Source organism: Centruroides vittatus, unplaced genomic scaffold (genome assembly GCF_030686945.1).
Source record: "Centruroides vittatus isolate TY-2023 unplaced genomic scaffold, ASM3068694v2 scaffold_712, whole genome shotgun sequence".
NCBI lineage: Eukaryota > Metazoa > Arthropoda > Arachnida > Scorpiones > Buthidae > Centruroides > Centruroides vittatus.
In genome coordinates this window covers 886,886-910,569 of record NW_027122715.1, presented here as the reverse complement: position 1 = coordinate 910,569, position 23,684 = coordinate 886,886, and the positions used below count along the sequence as shown (strand labels likewise).

The window sequence follows — 23,684 nt, the reverse complement described above, 5'->3', positions numbered from 1 at the left end:
AAACATTTTTAGAGAAGTGCTATTTAACTTTGGTTTTAAACTGTAGGTAAGCAATCATTTGTAAAATAACGAACAAAATATGGTTGTATCTTGGTACTTGACTGAATAAACGCAACTCGCTAGAACAAATTTTCGATTAATAACATATTTTTATTTTGTCATCCATAAAAATTTTTATGATAAAAGTAAAAATTATGAAAATGTTGCTGATAATTCTGATCAAGATCAATAAAAATGTTGAGATAACAATGATAAAAAGAAAACTCCCTTGTTTAACTAAAATTAATATTAATGCATAATATAGTACTTTTAATTGTGATTGTTATTTAATTATTGATTAGAAATAAATTATTGATTGCTTTAATAAACATATTTCTCTTAGCAAAAGTATACTATTCCCTTTTGTTACTAACTTCTGGAATGTAATCCCATGCTTTGCATTAGTCCTTTGTTTCGCATAGTACAGATTCGCTTAACACAGCACTTTTAAGAATGTAACTATCATGTTATACGAGGGATACTTGTATTTTGGTGAAGATATTATCTAATAAACAAATAAGAGATTAATCATTTAAAATGCATCATTCGATGTGTTTTGTGTTCCAATTAATATTACAAAATAACAAGATACTTCTTTCACAATAGTGAAAAAAGCATCTTGTTATTTCATAATTTAAAATGCATTTGTAAATTAATACAAAACTGTTTACTGACAGCTAGGTCATAAGAAATATCAGTAAATCTGTACAGAGAAACTTCAATTAACATTTTATAATTTTTCACAAAGAAATAATTTTAAAATATATTTCAGGAAAAAAAATTAAAAGTTTAAATCTTAAATGAAAAAACAAATATTTTTCAATGAAAATATCAACTAAAATTTGTTTTAACAATTCACTTTTTATTTTTTTCTTTCATCAATATACTTTTCATTTCTTTTAATAGTTTTTAATATAGTCCTTTTATTGTAAAATATGGTGAAACTAATTTAATTTCAGATTTAAAAAATTTTAGGCTTTGAAAAGCAATAAAATATGCTTTAATATTAATTTTTTTTTCTACTGAATTTTCTACAGAAATTATAAGTAATTGTTTCATTAAAACTGAGATTAAATAATTAATTAAATAAATATAGGTGTTACATAATTGAGCAGAAACAATGATTTGAATAAATATGGTGAATAAGCACCCTTCATCAATTAAGGCAACAAAAATCAATATATCGAATATCTAAAACAGCAATGAAGATGCAGAATAAATAATATCTTATAAAGTTAAGCTTTTCAAGAATTTAATATTGTTAAAAAAAATTATCATTAATGCATTGTTTTAATTATATCAATTATAATATAAAAAGAATTCTAAGTACAGCATATATTTGATTACATACAATTGTATATAATGGAAAGTGCCAAACAAATTTCAAAAATGTATTATTATTAAGACTGTAATCTATTATAGAAAATGAAAAAGTTACAATTGACTCACAAAAAATACCTTACGTACTTACTCCAGCAACGTTTAATAGAAATTGCGAACATTTTCAGCTGTCTTGAGAGGCCGTCCTCAGATAAAAAGTAGGCCTGTATATATCATTTGTAAACTGTATAATGTTTTGTGTTATTTAATTTATAATGTAAATTTCAAATTGCATCATATTCCGTTTGGAATGTTTCTTCATATTTGAATGTTCTATCTGTGGAATGGCTACATTCAGTCTAACGTTTTTTATATTTACAATATTTTTGCTAGATTTATTTTTCAGAAATGAAATAATATTCAACAAATAAATATTTCAATTTCAAATTAAACATAGTTTACAAAATCTAAAAATTAAATAGTAAACATAAATAATTTTGTTGGCATTAGTATTTTTCTAGATAGCATGTATTTGTTATCAATCTGAAACAATTGCCTATTATTTTATACTTGTTAAGTATTAATGTGTTATTGCTGAGAATAGCACTATTATAAATACTTAATAGAAAGTAAAAGACATATATTTCATTCATACATTTTGTAACACATTAAGATGCTTAAATATAATCATCATATAAATAAAAATTAGGATAAGATTTTAACATATTTTATTGAAATTTAAAAAGAATATGTAATAAATAGAATAGATCAGTGGCGTAGCATAGTGGGGGCGGCAAAATTTCACAATAAATAATAATATCTTGTAAAAATTTAAACCATTTCATTTCATATTTTTGTCACACCTACGATTCGGACCAATTGAAATGAGCACGGAATTTTTCATTACTTATACCTAAATAAGGGGGTGGTGAAATTTTCCTCCGCCCCGGGCGGCTGACACCCACACTACGCCACTGGAATAGATACACTCTAATTTTCGATTATATTTTTGTAAAATGTTTTTTGGTTATAAATGCCATACATCAATTTTAAAATTTCTATTATATAAAACTATAATTACTCTTCAATTTTATTTTATGATAAATATCATAAATTATTATTAAATATATAATAAACATTGTATATTATTTTTGAAATAGAAAAAATATAACTTATTATATTTGTTAAATAGTAAGACAGTAATAATAAGTAATCATAAAAAACTATAAATCAATTCTTTAATGATATTAGATTTGTAATAATGCATTGCTGAAAGATTAAGATTGTAATATTCCATTAATAAAGTATTCAGTTTTCAATAAAACTACCTTTTTACTTCAAATGTCTGTGCTTTCAGATACAGAATATTTTACATTAAAATCTGATTTAGATCCATTGAAATTCATTGTATGTTATACATTTCAAACATTATACTTTATGTCAATGTTTATATTTCTAAGTTTAAACATTCAATATTTAAATAATTTTTAGAATAAGATATTAATTATTTTTAATTTTGAATACTTCATTGAACAATGAAAGTGAATAAAATAATTATTTCAGTTTATGTTAAATAATAAATATAGTGTAATATAAATTATAAATTAATATGATGAGATTAAAATTTATTTAAATAGACTAAAGTAAGTATATATAAATAGAATTTTATCACAGCATTTTGTTTTATCTGAGGTTATTGTGATTATTTATGTAAAGTTTAAAAACAGATATGTAACTAACTGCAATAAAGTTTTTATATAAACATGTATACATAATTATAGCATTATTTATTTATTTTTTAAAATATGTTTGTATAAATTTTATATTATTTTTCATAATTTCAAATAAAATAGTAATAATAATAATAATAATATAATTAAAATTATAAAATTTTAAAATATTTTATATGCTAAATATTACATGCCTTGGCACTAAATAATTTGGCACCGCAATAGGACCATTTTCGGGCACAATTTAAATAAATGCGAACACAGTCCAATACTAATCTTCCTTTCAACTGTTTCCACTTCTCACGAATGTTGTCAATCACTTGCCTAAAAGCATAAATATGATATATTTAATTTAAGTTTATGTGAATAGTTAATAAACATTAATTTATAAAAAAAAATTAATATAATTTTAAATTTATTAATTATAAATTTTGGAATTTATACAAATTTAACACTATAATATCTCAATATCTATTCATAAAAAAAAAGCTGTTAAGGGTTACAAAAAAAAAATTGAGAAATCAAATGAATTTCTTATTTATCACAAATAATACATAGCCATGTTTAAAGCTTTTAGGTATGGGAAAAGATTATGACATGCAGTATTATATTTTGTTGCATTTAATAGATATGCCAACAGATATCTTGTTTTCTTGCAAATTCCTGCCATTCTGGAAAGTGGAAAATGTATCTAGTGCAATCTGCTGGTCAGCTGCAACGGAACTGACTTAGAAGCATTTTTGGACAATGATTTTTTTATGATTTTAAATTAAATTTAATGGAAGTTCAATCATTTCTGAGTTTATAAGACACTTTTTTAGATTCTGCTGTCTGATAAGCAAGTGGTTTTGTGGTTTTGACGTGATGTTTATTTTAATTATATTAATAATCAAAATTTGAAGATAATTTTAAATTTAACTCAAATAATAATTGTATCATAATCATTTCAATTATTATTATTTCTACTATAATTTAATTTTAAAATTAAATAATATATTTTCAATCTTCTTTTTAAGAAAATACATAAACTTTTTACATGTATTTTTATGAAACATCTAAAAGATGTAAATTTATGAAGGAACAGCTTTTGTAATTCTGTTAAAAACAAATTTAAAAATATATATATATATATATATATATATATAATTATAAATAAAATAATATCTGAACAAAAAATTAATTTCCTACAATAATATGACTTTAAAAAACTTTTAATCAAGTTTTTAAAAATATATTCTTAGGATATTAATTGAGATAAGATTATTTTTCTTAACAAATGGCTAAGATAAAAATCAATAAATCAATTGAGCCATTAATCATATCATCATTGAAGTTTAAAAGCAATATTAAAGATTGTAAACCAATATAAAATAGCGGAATGTCGAAAGAATGATGACATGACTTAAATAAATTTTATCATTTACATTTATAAAATAAAATAAAATAAAAATAATATAAAACATTACTTATCATATTTAATTTTTTATACAAATTACACAGTACAATAAATATAAATTAAAAAAATAAAAACACATAATAATATAATGTTTTTTAAATATTGTAAATTTATTTCACTCACAAAAATTTGCTATCCAACAAAATGTTTAGAGTTTAACATAATTTTAAATATTTATAAATCAATTATGTGTATATCATATAATTAACAAAAAAGAAAACCTAACTCCAATAACAAAAAAAGAAAAAACAATTGTTTTTTTGTTATTGGAGTTAGGTGTATTTTAAATTAATTATAAATAGTACATCCAGTTTCTTACAGTAATTAGTATGTGTATATCATTTCAGGAAACTAATTACATATTCATATATACTTGTATTTGCATTAAATTTCTTAAAAACATTATTTAGAACTTCTTCCCAATCATAAATTATACAATCAAATTCATCATGGCAATCTAACTGGATAGTATTGTGTAACTCAAAGTCGAGAACAATATAACGTTCATAAAACAAAAAGCCATAGAGATACTGACCTATATCAAGGACAATTTTATTGTTTCTTCAAGATCAAATATAATTCAAAACATTATGATACTAATGATTTCTGTTTATTTGTATGTACACATAAAAATCATACATAGGCTACCTAAAATTTTTTAAATGTAAATAGAAATTAAATATATTTTTACATTTTTATTTGGGTAAAAACTAATTTTTTGTGAAATTAGAAAAAAAAAATTTTTTTTGGACTTTATTAAGTTGAAAAATTTATATTTTAATTTTTAAAAATAAATATTTAATGTCCCATAAGCAGATACTAGAAATAATTTATCATAAACTTATTAAATATTCAATTATCTAAACCTGAATAATTAATGAGTACTATATTTATATTTTTACATACTAATATAATTTTATATTTATATTAAACTCCCTAATTAATTTTCATAGTGTTTCAAACGTAAATTATAAATTTCAATAGCATAACAAAAATTTGAAAACAGTTAATTTTTAGTAGACATTAATTACCTGTACGATCAGTAAATACAGAAAAGGACAAAAATATATATATATATATATATAATGTTTAATTGAATATTTTATTTATAACTTTAAAGAGAAAAATTCTTTCTTGGAGTCCTTCAAAAAGGTAAATAACCTAAAGAATAATGAAAGACAATACAAAGTTGGAATTCTATCTATTAACAAGAGTGATGGAGAAAAGTGAATGAACTAATTCAGGAAAATTGGAAAAAAATATATAGGATATAACATTTTAGATTGAGAATGATACATAGTGTTATTATAAAACATTTTTTTTTTTTTATATCTAAAAATTTTTGTTCTTAAATTCAGAAAGAGGATTTTAAAAATTTCATTAAATAAATCTTATGCATTGCAAAAAATAATTTAAAAAAAATAAAATTATTAATAATTATAATTATTCCTGTCAAAAATAAATTTAATAAACTGCCTAATACATATTTTATAGTATCCATTAATATAATTAACAATTTTAATATAATTAAACATACTTATTAATTTAAATGAAATATTATATTTATTTAAATAATTATTAATACTATATTTACAATTTTCAGTTTATGTTCAGAAATTATATCAATATATATATATATTCTTACATGAATTAAATGACACAATGCATTCAATATATTAATGAAGAAATTCTTAAAATGGATAAACTGTAAAATTTGGATGCAAAGTGTGTATTGTCAGTTGAAAATCATTAAAATACAAAATTACAAACAAAGAATATTAACAAAGCAGTTAGCCATTAAATTATAATTAATTATAATTAATTGTAGCTTAATTGCAAACTATAATTACCAAATCCTAAAATTAACCTCTGTGAAATTATTAATATCTACATTGCTATATTTTTATTATTTAAGAAGCTTTAGATTAATAATGAATGTATCTGTTCCAGAAAAATATTCATTTTAATATCCATAAAAAAAAATTTTCAGAACATTTTATTTAAAAATTTGTACAGATAATTAAACTCAGAAAATTGGAAACTGAAAAAATTTGTAATAAAATTTAATATCTTTAACATATATAGGTACTAGTACATTTTCATTTAACTCTAAATATATTAACTATTAATATGCTTCTTTGAAGACTGCTTCTATATTATTATTCATCTAGTAATCAAAGAAATGTTAAAACTTTAAGTTTAGATTTTATCTAAATAAATATTTTATGAATGATTATTAATTAATTACAATGTAAACAAACAGAAACTTTGATAAAATAAGTAAAATATAACAAAATACACATTATTTTACTGGTCAATTTTATTTACTTATTATATAAAAAGAATAAATATCTTACATAAATAAAAATAAAAAAGAAATGTTTTAAAAAAGGCAAGTTTTTTGTTTACAGAAAATATTAAACAAAGAATTAAATATGAATGATTCAAATATTTCTGTTTATAGCTTAATTTAATTAGAATAAAGGTTCTAAATTCTACATTCCTGAAAATATATTCTACTAACTTTTAATTGAAAAATGAGCCATGATATTATCATTATTTCATAAATTCATGACTTAAAACTCTACATCAGGGGTGTCCAACCTGCGGCCCACGGCAAGTTTCAATGCTGCCCAATAAATGTGAAAACAAAACTGACAAATTTTATATTTTTTTAATTATTTATTTATTTCAATGGCATAAACTCAAAATAAGTTTCAAAAAGCCATAAACTTTTATACATATTTTATTTTTGAGTGGAAAGGAAATATTTTCAAATACTTGGAAATGTGTGAATGAGGAAGGAATACTAAATAAAGCTGGAGTTGTGACTCGAAGGATTATAGACCAAAATTCGAGGAAAGGAAAGAATGGCCAAAAAATAAAAAGTAGTGAGAAAGATTAAATAGATCTTCTGTTATGCAAATACCCTTAATTTTCTAACCTTCCTCACTTCTTTATCTTTTATCTTTTCTCTCCTTTCCCTGCATTTGGGGCTATAATCCTTTGAGTCCCAACTCCAGCTTTATTTAGTACTAGCAGGTAGTCCCAGTGTTGCTCGGGCATAAGTAATGATAGCAAAGATTAAGATTATTACATTATAGTCAACTTTACACGTTTTCACAGAATGCAAGAATTGGGTCCCCCTGTTTCCAGACTAATTAGAGAATTTTTAGATGGGTCTAAAAATATGTTCAATTTCCCGCAAAAACTGCATCTGTGTCTTGCACATCGCTTTCTCTTAACACTTCCATTGTTGATGGAAGTGTTAAGCCTTAATCCTGTCCCTCTCCCCCGTGGGGAGGAATTTCGAAAAATTCCTTCTTAGTGTGCATTCTCATGACATTCGGTTGAAAAAATTGAAAACATTTTTCTCTCAATTGTAAATGGTTGTATAATTGTTTAGACCAGTGTTTCTCAACCTTTTTTTCATCATGGTACACTTTTAATAATTTAAAAATTTGACGGCACACAGGTTTACTTCAATAAGTACCACAGGACAACTGGTGACATCATGACAGTGATTTTTAAACGCCATTCGTTATTTAGATCACATTTTCTAATTACCTTGGTAACTAGTGGCAGTTGTTGGTAACACCAGTTACAATTTCCAAATGTTCCCTAGAAAGGTAGAACCAGTTGAACTACTTGTCTGACGTTGCTTATGTGCGGGTATTCCCAGTGATGGCACACTTAAAAAATCTTGCAGCACACTAAAGTGCCATGGCAAAGTGGTTGAGAATCACTGGTTTAGACATATGTAGAAAACTTCTGGGGTTATTTGGGTGAGAGTATAGATTTTTGCAGAATGTCGTTTTCACTGGAACATTGATACATTGTGAATTTTGTATGATATACAAAATGATATACCCTTGTGAATACAGAGATCTAACTGTAAAAAGAAAATGGAATTTAATGTTTAATAAACAAGTTGAAATATTCACATCCTTGTAATTGAATAAAGCATATTACATCTGTAGTGCTCCGCTACTAAATTTATTATATTCTGTCAATGTTTCGTTTTGTTCGTATCTGGGTTTGTTATTCTCCTTGTATTATTGTAGCGCTATCATCACGTACCGCCTTTTAGGCTGGATGTTTTGTACGCATTGATTGGCCATTAAGAATCACATGTTGACTGTGCCTGGATGGTGGGAAAATATAAAAAGACACGACTTTGTGTGAAAGGGGCTTTTTTCCTTTTTGGGGTTCTTTGAGTGTTCGCCGTTCGGACTAGAGGAGTGAGTTGGTCTCCAAAGTAAAGAACAAAGGGGGAGGCGAGATAGACAAAGAGACAACGTGAGGATAAGAAAGACAAGAAGGATAGAAGTAGAAAGGCGAGTCAATTCTAACACGTGTTCTTGTTCATTGGGAAGAGTGAGAGAAAGAGTGACAACCCCGATTGTAACGTTTATCATATATTGTTTATAAAAGGGGTTCTTCTGTAAAATATATTGTAATTTATAACCTTACCTTAGTTAAGTTAGTAATTAAGTTTAAGTTTTGTGTACCCAATTAGGTTAAGCATTAGATTTATTAAAATAAGTTTGTGTTAACTGTTAAATTGTGAAGTCCTCAATCCTTTTCTTATCCCAACTCAATTCGGGATTTGTTTCGGCAATTCCCGACACTACACATCTATGAACATTTTCACAATTTTCCTGAATTTTAGGTTTTACAGAATTATCCCAATATATTTTGTTTTTTTAAGTTTTTAAAATTCTGTTCTACAATTAATAAACTCCTAATCCTTATCTTGATTGGGTTTTTGATGTTTTGATTAATATCTATAATTTATAAAATAATCTTATGGTACTTTATTAGGCCGAGACACCACAAGCGTAAAAGCAGGTGTAAAAACCCTCGTCGTAAAAACTTTTAATCACGTGACCTATTTGCATTTGCACTCAGATTGTGGTGGAGGTCCTACTAGCAAAGTTTTTACAGCGAAAGTGCTGTAGAAGTTACACCTGTACAGTTGTATACATGATATATCGATATAAAGACAATGTTTATATTCTAAAAGTTTTTTCTGTACTATAATTACAAATGTAGTAAAAATAATATCTTTACTTTCATATATTAACTTTTATTATTGTATTATTAAGATAATATACAGCACTTATAAGCTTAGCTTTTTTATTATATACTCCTCTAAATTGAAGGATTTTCCTTTGACCATCCATATCACGTGTTTTAGGCATCCATTATTATAATCGGGATACCTCTTGTCGTAGATACATGAATACTTTCGGACGTTTTCGATAAATCTTTTCACATCTATTCTAGAGTAGCCACGAGAGAACATATGCAAAAGCTCATTTTCCGCCATTTTCGCACCATGTCACAATGACCTAGATTTCACTGACTTCTGATTGGTGGATGGTACCATTTTACAGCCGTATTAGCATCGAAAGTTGAACACTGCTCAACTTGCTTTTACGCTGGTTTTATGACCTGCTCAGGCATAAAATATCCTGGTCACGTGATTAAAAGCTTTTACGGCAAGGGGTTTTACGCCCGTTTTTACACTAGTGGAGTCTCGGCCTTAAAGTTGAAAATCTTCCATGCATAATTTCTCTGTAAAAATATTTATATTTTGTATGTAATTACTTTTCATTATATATTATTTAAATAAAAAATTTACTGATGATTTAATTTGGCTTGTAATTTATTTTCTTAATTAACTTCTAGTAGGAAAATAATAATTTATGGTTATCATCATCAGTTTTACTGTTCATTTTACTGCTTTCTTTCTTGCTTACACATTACAACTATATAAATAGGCTACTCTTATATAAAATTTTAAAGCAATTATCATATATTTAGAAGAATCTATTAAATTAAATAATATATATAGTTTTTGCTTTTTGGGATATACTGATTTTAATCCTATTTTTCAATATTTTTTGAAAGTGTGGTTATTTTTGAAACTCACTAATCTATTTCTACTGCTAAAATATATGGATTGTCATTCAATTACAGTTATTTCTCTAAGATTCATTTTCAAGTAATAAAAGTGCTGTCCATATATTTATCATTAAACATTTTCAACAACTTCATTAGAAGTTCATGAAAGTACTTACACATACTCCAATTAATGAATCAATAACAGCTTCAACCAATTGTGAGAAAATGAGCTTGTAATTAGAATTCTCTTGTTTTATAAACATAGTGGAACCTGGTTAACTTGAACCAGGATAACCCAAAATCATTTTCTTCACCAATCATCTAGCATAGGATTTACATTTTAAATCAAACTAGTTACTCAAATTTGTCAAACTGTTTACCTCAAACGGGATTTTGATACAGTATTTTGATAAAATCTCTGGAATTTTAATTTAATTAATACTTCATCTATCAAATAAACTATCAAATTTTATTTGATTGCTGATAAATTTCCCTCTCTAGCTGATGTAATAAATAAACGGATTTTTGATAAATTATTTAAAAAACAATTATAGTCCAATTCTATAAAAAATTTTAACCTTTGCTGCAAAATTCAGTAACTCTTCAAAACTGGGATAGGATAAACATACACAACCAAACCAATACCAGCAACTATGTAATTAATAAATAAAGAAATACTTACATAGTTGCTGGTATTGGTTTGGTTGTGTGTCTTTGCAACAAAATTCTAAAAAATATAACAATTGTAAAGAGTGGTTATGTTTGTGATAAAAAATAAAAAATATTGCAATTTCAAAAATCTTTACTCAACACTTAGGAATGAACAGATAAACACATCAAGAAAGCATTTTGTGGTAGCTTATTTAACCACTTAATTAAGCGTTTTCTAGTTTCTGAACAGTGCCAAGAGGTTTACATTGACACCATGATTATATGTAATAAGACTCACAGATACCGTATTATTATGGGTCACCATAAACTATCTAGAAACCAACTCACAAAATCTTGCTATTCAGCCGAACCTTCATAACTCAAAACTTTTTAACTCAAAGTTCAATTCAATTTAACTAAATTCCATTATATTATTAAACTTAAATTATAATGATTGGTATGTGCATATTCAATTTCTTTACAAAATATGCTAGTTTCCATCACCTTCAAAATGTTAGCATTAACAAAATTTCATAGGAAAAAGTTGTCAAGTTTTACTTTATTGAAGAGTGATTAATTTAAAAAAACCAAACAATTATTTCTTATACCTGTTTACACACTAAACAAACATGTATCTAACATTAATATTATATTTGTCAACATGGACTTAAATTATTAGTAGGACAGTTAAACTGATGTAAGCAAAACGCAGGAAGTTGGACGCTAGTTCATACGGACGTGTGACAACTTCCTGTGTTTTGCTTACATCAGTTTAACTGTCCTACTAATAATTTAAGTCCACGTTGACAAATATTATATTAATGTTAGATACATGTTTGTTTAGTGTATAAACAGTATAAAAAATAATTGTTTGGTTTTTTAAATTAATCACTCTTCAATAAAGTAAAACTTGACAACTTTTTCCTATGAAATTTTGTTAATGCTAACATTTTGAAGGTGATGGAAACTAGCATAATTTGTAAAGAAATTGAATATGAATATTGAATATAATTCAATAACATTATTATTATTGTTATTGTTTCTATGTATGTGGTTGGTATATTTAAACCAGGCAGTCATGATATAGACTATCTCTTTATTCATCCAATCATCTACTCTGAGTACCAGCAATTAAGTAAAAATTAATCATCTCTAAATTTATCCTTATCTTCTGAAATACTGTGAATCATTCTTGGCATTGTAATATATGCCTGACAATTTCTAACTGTTTTAAGTGGTTTGCTTATGTTTATAAACTATTTATGAAGTACTTAAAACCTTGAGAGACACATAAGCATAAGCACACTTACTTCAAGTATTTTATTTTGGATTTTCTTGGCCCATGCAATCTCCGCTCTTACACGAGTAATGGACGTCTGTTCCTGCACGCCCTCTGGCAGTGCCAGCTCTGTAACACTAACAATTGATTATTTTCTTTGTTTTCTAGAATTGCTAGAGAACAACACTGATCATCCATTCTTTTACTCTGAAATTGACTCAATAGATCAAAGAATGACTCTTCATTTAATGAACTTTCATGTACTTGACTGTTCTTATCATATTTATCTTTAACAGCATTTGATTCACTGGGATAAGATATACTGATTTGAAATTTTAAACTTAAACTGCTTTCAATACTTAGTTTTTTACTTGATGTTGATTGTTTCTTTAACAGATGGTATATCACGGTATCACTTTTACTAACATTTTTGATATTAGAGAGGTTGCGACCAGTGGTGATATTCGAAATATTTAACAAAGGGTTTGCTAGCAGAAAATTTTTCCCTAACAATCACCGACAAACAAAATGGAAGTTTTGGCTAGAAATAAATACAATACCTTTTCTTGCAATATATGTAATAATCAGTGGCGTATTTGGAACATAAGGGGGCCTGGGCAAAGACCAGATAACAATAGTACATTAGTGCTGTCGACCTTTTTTTTTTAGGCAGAGAAATTTTTCACCCTGAATGGCACTGCTGATAGTAGACGGATATCATCATCTCTCAAAATACAAACTCCTTTTCACTTCACTGTCCATAGCCCAACATATGTTTCACAGCCATCTTGTATTATCTTGTGTGCGTGGGCTTGTGGGATCTCTCTTATGACTGGATCTAGTTTCAAGAACTCTCTTGAATCGATTGCGATTAAACCTCATTTCAGTCGAGATTGAAACGGTCAAGAGAGATCGCACCAAGGCATAGTCCCCAACCTTGCTCACAATCTAGATTGAAATGCTCGGTGCGAACAGGGTATAAGGCTCTAGTTTAGTAGTGTTACAGAGTATAATACGTATATTTTAATATATTTTTTAAAAGAAACAAAACCACTGAGAAATGTTACGTGTGTTTAACAAAGTTTGGAAAACTAAAAATTTTACCAATGGGTTCGGCTTAACCTGTGCGAACCCGCTGAATATCACCACTGGTTGCGACCGAAGTTTTCGTCTCTAAAATGTGAATGCTGAACGTTGAGTGCCGCCATCTTGTAAGCTTAGAAGTTTGACAATGGCATTTGGAACATTGAGCATGATTCCAATGATGTTCCAAACGCCATTGTCAAACTTCTAGGCTAAGATGGCGGCACTCAAAGTTCAACTTTCACATTTTAGAGATGAAAAGTTCAGCTGCAACCTGTCTATTATCTTTAGAAGAGGCTCTAGCATCAGGAATTAATTTCAATAAATCTATGTTTTCCACAAATATCACCCAAAGTTGGTATTAACAACAAATAATATACACTGACACCCAAAACCAGCAAATAAAATCCAACACTCTATGCAAACAGACATCATCAGGTTACAACTGTCAAATGCAGAATGGCACCAATGTCATTTGTTTTTAAACTTAAATTGTTCTATTTTTTAAATATTGGTTCTATTCTGTATTCAACAGTTTAGAAACGAAGGAAGACGTTTATTTGAGTAAAGCATTGAGGTTTATTTGCTGGTTTTGGTGTCAGTGTATGTTATTTCTATGTTTTTCATACTAATTCTTCTTATTCTGCTATTTTCAAAATTAAAATTTTCAGAATCTGGTAACAATGTTTTCTAATTCAATTATTTTCTATAAGTCACAAATACTCATCTGGCAGTTAATTCTCCAATTTTGTTTTCAATTTCTTTGGATATTTCCAAATAATTTTAGCAGATTTGAAAACTTTGTGATGTCTTCTGATTGCAAAATGTGCATTATCAAGACTGATGAGCTCTTGTCTTGAATGATATACTGTTTTTCATGATAATGCAAAGCCATTGAATACACATTTCCCAAACTGTAACAAGTTTGAACTTCAACCAAGGACGACACCAGCCAATGGACCAGGGGGCAAGATGATGTAAATTGATAGAGGATATGAATTGTATGTGGGTAAAATAAAAACAATTTATAAAGTTTTAATCATTTACTATGTACCGGAAAAGAAATATCGTAATTAAAACTTTTTTTTAACTTACAAGAAGCCTAAGAAGATTATTTTAATTAAAACTTAGCATTTAAATAATTTTTTTCGAATTTCTAGGGGAGGGCAGCTGCCCCCTCCTGCCCCCTTGGCAATGCCCTTGACTTCAACTGCCTTATCTCCTAATACTTCAGTAAAAACTAATGTCTTTTTATAATGATAAACTATAGTTTCAAATTCTTCTAAAAATATGTGAGCATTTCAAAGATTGCTATGTGCTCTTCATTCACCAGATTATCTCCAAACTCTCTAACAACTTTCAGCCTCCCCTCATGATAAACAATACCTTGTTCAAAATTTCCTAAAAGATAATAAATATTTCATAAATTACCACTAGCTATTCCTTATGCTGATCTATCACCTACTGTAATTCTACCAGCAATTCCAAATTTTCCTCATAATATTTAACTGCTTCATGCAAACAGCTTTTTATTTCTTCAGGTGATTTCCCTGGATCTTGATGTCCAGTTCTATCTTCTGAACTAACTCACAAAATCTTGATATTCAGCTGAACCTTCATAACTCAAAACTGCTTTCTGCTATATGCTTTCTTTTTGTATGATAGGCATTGTCTAGGTTAGAAAGAGCTCCTTCTACATAAATGTTATAGCCCAAAGAAATTAAAATAAACAAATATTATTCTATTGTTTTTTAGATGATTTCATACATTTTTGTTTTTTGAAACAATTGTTTGTGTAACAACTGTGTCAAAAACAGAACTGTTTAAACTGTTACACAGAAACATAGCAGCAGCTGTTTCTACTGATTACTGCTGTTTCCAGATAACCATTATCTAATTTAATAACCTATGGTTTGAAAATACCCAAACAATTTTAACTTAATAAAAAACAAAGAGTAAATTATTGTATTGTGAAGGCAAAATTAAGAATAAACTGTAAATTTATCTTGGTTTATTTTGAAATTTTCCAGTTTGGTTAATGGTAAAATTTTGTATAATTTTTATTATTTATTTGATTTTCTGTTCTCAATCTAACAGAACTTAGATTTGTGCCTTAATTGAGCCAATTTGAATTATAGGTTAATGTTACCCTAAGTATCAAGATGGCGGTTCGTCTCCAATTCCAGAAAAACAGAAGCAAGGAAACAGTGCACGTTCTAACCTAACCTAACCTATTCTAATAAATTACCATAATTATTAGAATAGGTTAGGTTAGGTTAGAACGTGCATCCCCATTGTTTTCTTTCTGCTGATTGCTGGGATCGGAGACAAGCCGCCATCTTGATACCTAGGGTAACATTAACCAAATTAAATGACATTTTTTTTTTGTTACATTAAATATTTTTTGTTCGCAGATTCCTTCTGTTCTAGTCCCATTATTCCCTTGTAGTGTATTGACCAAGATTCCAAGCACAGTTCAACTAATGTTCCTGCATGGGAAAACTCTTACATTCCTGAGCTTTTTCATAGTATTATATAAAGCATTAAAGAAAGCACATACATCTTTAATACTTTTCATCCATGCATTGAACATATAAAGAAACTTGGCTTTAAGTAAAAATTGAATTTAGTGTAGAGAACATTTTGTCTCAGCATAGTACAAATATTTTTACTTTGATTAAGTAGATACTGTATTTTTGTACTTAAGTAGATAATGTATTTTTACCTTGATTAAGTAGATACTGCATTTTGTAGACAATGGACAAGAATTTCCATGTCTTGCTGGGACAGGATGGCAAAGGCAAATCCCGGGATGTCAAACAAGCTTTCGTTGTTGAATGACAGCAGCAAAAAATCAGGAGAGGAGCGCACTGAACCAAAAATGTCATGTCCTTGATTTGTGAGATTTTATAAGTATTTTCCCTAAAGCCGCCTTTTCATTGGTCTCAACTCGTCACCTGATGACAACTCGAAACTGATCGGAGGACACGGGAGAGGTCAGTTTTGTGACTAAATACGACTCCTCTGCACTCACATTTTCCTCAACTTTAGTCTTTTCTATTGTTTTAATAAAAACTTTCATTGTTCAATTGGGACATTTAATTCTTTCTATTTGTGTCTGAAAAGATCTTTAATTTCTCAGTTGATATCCCCATTTGGACCTCCCAGTCAACCCTCGTTCGGCTCCTCACAAACAAGTAAAATGGCGAAGCCATTTTTGGGATGAGACTGTCTCAGAGAGTGCGAGCAACGTATGCACAAATCTCACACTCGAGCCTGTTTGTAGAAACAGTCTTAGCGTTTCGTATGTTCTTTTGACTCGATTCTCAGTCCTCCAACTACCTACAAGTCTGGTTTATTTTATGTGCGCATGATTTGGGCACCAAATACTCTGTGCCATATTGATAAATTCTGTTATCTAGGAAACTTACTCCAGAGAATAATGGTAAATCTTAATTTAATATCAGCGTAGAGATTGCAAAAGCAACATTTACACATTAGGGGTGTTTTAAAGGAGTAGCTGCACCGAGATGCAATACCGGTGTCACTGGTGGAGCATCCAATACACTTCAAAGATTCAAATATCTCTGCACTGACAACAAAATTTTTAAACATGACTATGTCTTGCAGATTGTTTGATAATTCCATTCTTTTATACAATTGGGAATGTGTCATTCAAAGCTGGAATTTATTGTAATATTCATCAATATCATACCTTCTGTATGTCTTCCAGCAATATTTTATTAGAAACAAACATTCAGGTCTATAAACCCTCTGGATATGTTCCTGTATCAGACCACAAATGTCATGAAAGACCAAAATAAGTTGTAACTTATATAGTCCTTTAGTCTAGAACAGGGATGGCGAACCTTTTTGAGTTCGCATGCCATATTGTAAGCATACTTAGCTGTAAAGATGTTAATGCGTGCCAAAGTCTTAGACTTCGAATAATGATATTTAAAGAAATTAAACAAATACGCTTTAATTCGAATAAATGTAAAAAAATCTGATTGAAAACAAGATGATCAGGTGATAAACAGAAAGGATGATTGAAAAGGACAGAAATCATATGATACATTACGTGCCAGATGATTTCTCTTACGTGCCACTTTGGGCATGCGCGCCATAGGTTTGCCACCCCTGGTCTAGAACATTAGTTTCACTGGCTTGAAGATGCAAAAACCAAAAAACAGGGAGGAACTTTGCTAGAGATCCTAAGAGCCCAAGGTTCTTTCAAAAAACAAGTGATGAAAAAGAATTTACATAAAAGATGTATGAATAGAGAAGAAATTAACAGTACCTATTAATTATGAACTGTGTATTATGAATTATCTGTATAGTTACTAAAATTAGAATGTTAATAATTAATTTATAGATTTTATTATTCACATATTTTTATATTTATTAAATTATTCATAAAATACAATTTTTTTCATTTCATAAAAAAACATTTGTGTCAACAAATATATTAATTTCATTAAAACTGTTAAATTATAAATGACCCAAAATCAATAATACCGTAATAGTAACTAACTCAATGGTAAAATATCGATTATATGAATAATTTTTTTGATAGAAAATTATAAGAATAAATTTAAATTTCAAAGTTTTAACAGTTTGCTAACCTAAACATTTTTGATTCTACTAAATCTTTATTGAAACATTAAAAAATAAAAATTATAGCTCATCTTAAAAAGCATACTAAAATTTTATGTTTTGTTTTCGGTTTATATATTTGAAAAATAATTAACTGTTTAACATTAACAAACCGACAAAAGCAATTACAGCTAAATATTAGTGATTGAAATATGCAACTCGGTGACAACTCGAAACCGATGCTCAATACTCAATGGTAGATTAAGATATTTTTTCTTATAGATTATTATTATTCTGTTTTAAAATAATTTATGCTAACAAAACTTTCACAAAAATAAAAGCTTTTTATAATGTATATGTAGTTACATATAAAATTTTATCATCATTATTGCATTAGTTATAAAACATATAACTAATTTATATAAAGATATTTGTCAATGTGCATAATAAAATAAAAGTTAAAATTACAACATCCGGTAGTTAAATATTGCACTTTTGAAAACTAATAAGTGAAACAATATATTTTTAATGTAGAAGTAATTTAATTTAAATTAATCACAGTATATTTACCTTCAAAATAACTTTTATTATGATAACTCGATTAAAGGATTAATAATTACAAAATTTTTATAATTTCAGTAAATTTTGTTAATCCGGAATTTCCAGAAAATTTTTAAATATTAAAATAATGACTTTTTAAATTAAAATTACATTTATGAATGAAAATTTATTTTAATTAATATAAATTAAATAAAATTTAGTTTGTTCAGTAATGACAAAATGATAAAAAAAAAAAATTAGCTTAAAAGGTTATGAAACTTGACTTGGCACCATCTTTGTAAATAAAATAAATAAATCTCTGCTTATTTGAAGAAATCAGAAGTTGGCTTCCAGAAATTAACAAAGCTTTATTTATTTATTTAAAAAATTAATTTCAACCTTTTCATTATAATATTAAAAAATTATGCATGTAATATAAGAATATTATATTTCTAAGAGTAACAAGAACTTTTCAGAATTAAAGTTTCAATCTCCATCTATTTCACTTCATTTATATTTTAACTTCTGCTAAATATAATTCCGCTATGATACATCTAACACTGTATATGCATTACTTATTTCCTGTTGGATTTTGACCTCATTAATCTTGATAATTTTTTTATCCTTATATGATTTAGATATTTATTTACACAAAAACTATAGTAATTCAGTAGGAAATCAAATAAAACTGAATTAAAGATATACATGCTAATAATTTTTTAACATTTTAATTATAATGTAACAACATTAATTTTAAGATTTCATTATTTGTGTTTATAATACTTTATAGAAACAATATTCTAAAATTTGAAATTTAATCTTTAATATTTCTGAAATTAATTATTATAATTTTCAATTCCAAAATATTATATTTATTTACATTATTCAAAACAAATTTATAAGAATAAAAAGCCAAAAAACTTTTTTATATTATAAAACATTTTCCATAATCTATATTCAGATCATTCAAATATTTTATCTTTTATATAATAATTTTAAATTTAAAACTGTTCTTCATAAATCATCTATTCAAATGAATGTTATATATATCAAAAAGATTTCAGAGAACTTTTGGCTTCTATACGCTTGTTTGTTCAGAATGGTTATGTAATATGAAGTCAATTGTTGTACTGTAGAGATGATTCATACAGATTTTTTAAATGAAATTTCAAATACAATAAATTATAAATGTAATTTAAATTATATTAAATTACATTGTAAAATTTACAACTATTTAAAGCTGATTGTTTATTTACTATTATAATAGTCAAGTTATGTTATTATTATAAAAGGTTTATACAAATCAAAAGCCTCTCTCAAATTTTTAATGATAACAATTTGAAATTATAGTTAATAAACTAAATGTCAATATTTGATGAATATATACATAAATGAACTGCACGAAACCCTAATAAATTTGTAAAGCCAAACAACCACCAAATTACATTACATTAAATTATAATTATTAAATTTAATAAGAGACGGTGCCTAATGCCTCCCTCTAGTGACAAATTATTTAGTAATTAATTAAATATAATCACTAAAAAGTACCCTGATATAATGCAGTGGTTGTTTGGCTTTGACAAATATTTTTTAAAATAATCAAAAATATTTTATTGACATTATCGTCTAATAATTTTATTATATTAGCCTTCAATTAACTCCTTTAACTAGGCTAGGCGTCTTCTTAAATACATACAAAAAAACCAAAGATTCAGCAGTTTATAACACTAACCTTTACTGTCGAAATAAAAATGAATGTTTTTGATTGTTTTAAAACAACCATTCTTCAGGTTTTTGCAAAAATTTGAATATGTCACACTTCCAAAAATTGGATTTTCCCCTCAACTGTAAAACCAGGGGCATACACCCACCTCCATCTACAGGCTTAAACTCCCTGGCAACTGTGCTATGCTGGTTCAATTGTAAAAACAGCAATTGAACCAGCATATTCAATAATTTTAAAATATTATTTGGTTTATTTTTATAAATAATTTTCAATAACATTTTAAAAATGTGTTAGTATGATATACTATATAGATTAAATGATAAATAAAGTCTACCACAGGGTTCTTCTGTAAAGTATAGAAGTAGAAACATGTGACCATTATTTTGTAGCCAAAATGGTCTAATCTATACATGCAAAACATTGGTTTGTTGTGTTGCTGTTCTGTGTTACAGTCAACTTTAAACATAGACATGTTTTCCTAATTCCATATAGTAATCAATAATTGAATTTTCAGTTTAGAAAGATTGTTCACCTCTTACTTTGGTTGCTTCCAAAATTAAAGATAGTATTAATAGGTCAATATTTTTTTTATCATATGCTGAAATTACTTGATCCATTCCCAAACAGTATTTGGAAATGGATGAAGAAAAACCCAGAAATTTTTTATGCATGGAATGCAAAAATGAATTAATTATTTTGAAAAATGTATCACTAAATAATGATAATGTTAAAAAAATGTATATTAAATTAAATGAATTTTACTATTTTTAAAATTCAGATTATTATTCTTACCCCTCCTAAACTAATTTTATGAAAAGAGATCTTATTTATCAATTCAACTCTAGTATCAAATATTCTATAATTGCTATAAGTAATTTTAATATAAAATGGAATAAATATTTTATTTATATTGACAACAGATGTCAGTATTTTCTTAGATCAGTTTAATGAATTAAAATGACACATACTGTATTACTGCATATATACACTTAGCTAAGACATAATATTGAAAAATCAAAAACATACAGAAAGAAATTTTTCCAATTACATCAACAATATCAAATTTTCTACATAGGTTCTTAGTAACCAATCTTTAGTTGCTATGAACCTGAATTAGGTAACAGTTTGACAGATTGTGATTTTATTTTTAAATGTAAAAATAGAATTTGTGACAAATGCTTATTTAAACAGAATTATCAAAATACATGTATACATATTTACTTACACAACTGTAACAAATATATAAAATTTATTTTTATGAATTTATTCTTATAATTTCATGTATTCATATGTTTATTATGTAAGGGGTCTGTTCAAAAAATAACCAAATTTTTTGAATTGGGCAAAAACTGAGTTTCCTAGGTCATGAAATTGACAACACTACATTCGTGATAACTTACCGAGTAAGCTGCTTTTTTCGGATTGTTGATATCTTGTTTTGTTCCAGCATTATTGTTTTTTGAGTGGAAGGTGTTTCAGTGTTCATGTCAATTTTTGCAATGTGCAATTTATGGGAGCAATGATGCAATGTGAAGTTTTGTGTGAAACTGGGAAAAACTTTTATGGAAACATTTCAACTTTTGAATCAAGCTTATAGATGCAATACTCTAGGTCATATGCAGTGTTACGAATTGTTTACCCGATTCAAAAGTGGTCATCAATTTAGTTGAGGATGACCCTCAACCAGGAAAGCCTTTGATCTCAACTGATGACACTCATGTTCAGAAAATTAGAGTTGTGCACTGAATTTTTGAGTCAAGTCAAAAACAATCACCCATCAGTACTATGGGGATGTTTTGAAACAATTGCTTAAAAAAATTTGCAAAGAAAGACCAGAGTTGTAGTGAGATAACTCATGGTTCCTTCACCATTACAATATGCCTGCTCACTCAGCCTTGTCAATTTGCCAGTTTTATGCCAAAAATCAAATAACTGTCCTCTCTACTCTCCAGACTTGGCTCCTTGTGATTTTTTATTGTTTCCAAAATTAAAATCAGTGCTGAAATGATGTTGTTTTGACACAATTGATGACATTAAAGCAATTCCTCACAAGCATTGAAGGACAGTCCAAAACTTATCAAGACTGCTTTGCAAAATAAAAAAACCACTGGGATAAGTGTGTGAATAGGGGAGGGGAGTACTTTGAAGGGGACAAGGACCAATAATCTGTAACTTGAAGAATAAAAATTTAAAAAAAATCCAGTTATTTTTTGAACACACCTCATATTACTAATATATGTGCCCATTGAATTTCAACAGGCTGTTTTTTTAATAAAAAGTTTCTTTAAGCATTCTGTTTTCATACCTGTAAAAGTATTTGTTTTGTATTGTTATTGTTATAATTTCAATTATTGAATTATCAATTATCAAAAAATAAAATTTAGAATAACACCAAAAATGAAACAAAACTGCAACATATACTGTCCCATTGAAATTTGAAGCTAAAACTATAAGTTAAATGTTCTCTCATTAGGTTGTCTACCATTTCCTGTGTGACAGAATGAAATGCCTCTGTCTATAACATTCTGTATAACAAGGCTATTATTTAATCTGTCTTCATTTAATATTTTAATATAATTTTATATATTTCATTTGTAAGTGTAAAAAACTCAATTGTAAAATTTGAAAACAATTATAACTAGAAAAATATCAGGGGTGTGAATGAATGTTTTGATGGATTTAAACATTACTTCCAGTGTTAGATGATATGAGAATCGATTTTTATTAGTTAAGTATACTTATTTGATTCACATTTCAAAAGAAATAATTTTATATGATAGAAAGGCTATATGAGAAATAAATTAGACTTTGCAGCAGAAATATGCAGGATAACAAATTTGACTAAAGGTAGAAATTATTTTAATACTGTAAAAATAACTTTTTGACTTATAAGTGTGAGCAAAATAATAATGTCTTTTTAAATATGAAGTTAATTTTTAAAATTAGTTAAAAAGTGAACAATAGACAGTATTGAGATCAACATTACCAGTTACATGTCACCAACTTGTTTATAGATATATATAATTCTCTTATTTCGTCTATTTTTATGTATTGGTTTCCAATTAACACAAGATGCACAAGTATGAGTTAAAATAATTCAAGATAGCTTCTCTGAATATACATATTATATTGCTGACTCTTATTTCCATGACTGTTGGCTGTTTTCCTTCAGTAAAGGACATTTTTTATACTTCTAAAGAAGAAGAAAATTTGTTTAAAGATAAAATTTATGTACAGATTTCACATTTCATCTTAGATTTTGAAGAGTAAGAAAATTGAATAACAAAAAATAATAGTGTATTCTATTGGAATATTGAATTCTTTTGTTAAAATAGAATTACAGATATTTTT

The 23,684-nt window shown here is 26.9% G+C and overlaps 1 protein-coding gene across 5 annotated transcripts in view; it reads right to left on the bottom strand.

The window, feature by feature from the left end:
- The window catches only part of LOC136989618 (uncharacterized protein CG43867-like), a 209,499-nt gene that overhangs the window by 10,684 nt on the left and 175,131 nt on the right, over nt 1-23,684 (bottom strand). For all 5 annotated transcript variants that reach the window (XM_067287836.1, XM_067287838.1, XM_067287837.1 and 2 more), the window contains one exon: nt 3,284-3,413. In XM_067287836.1, the coding sequence (XP_067143937.1) occupies nt 3,284-3,413 (130 nt within the window). The remainder of the gene's footprint in view (nt 1-3,283; nt 3,414-23,684) is intronic.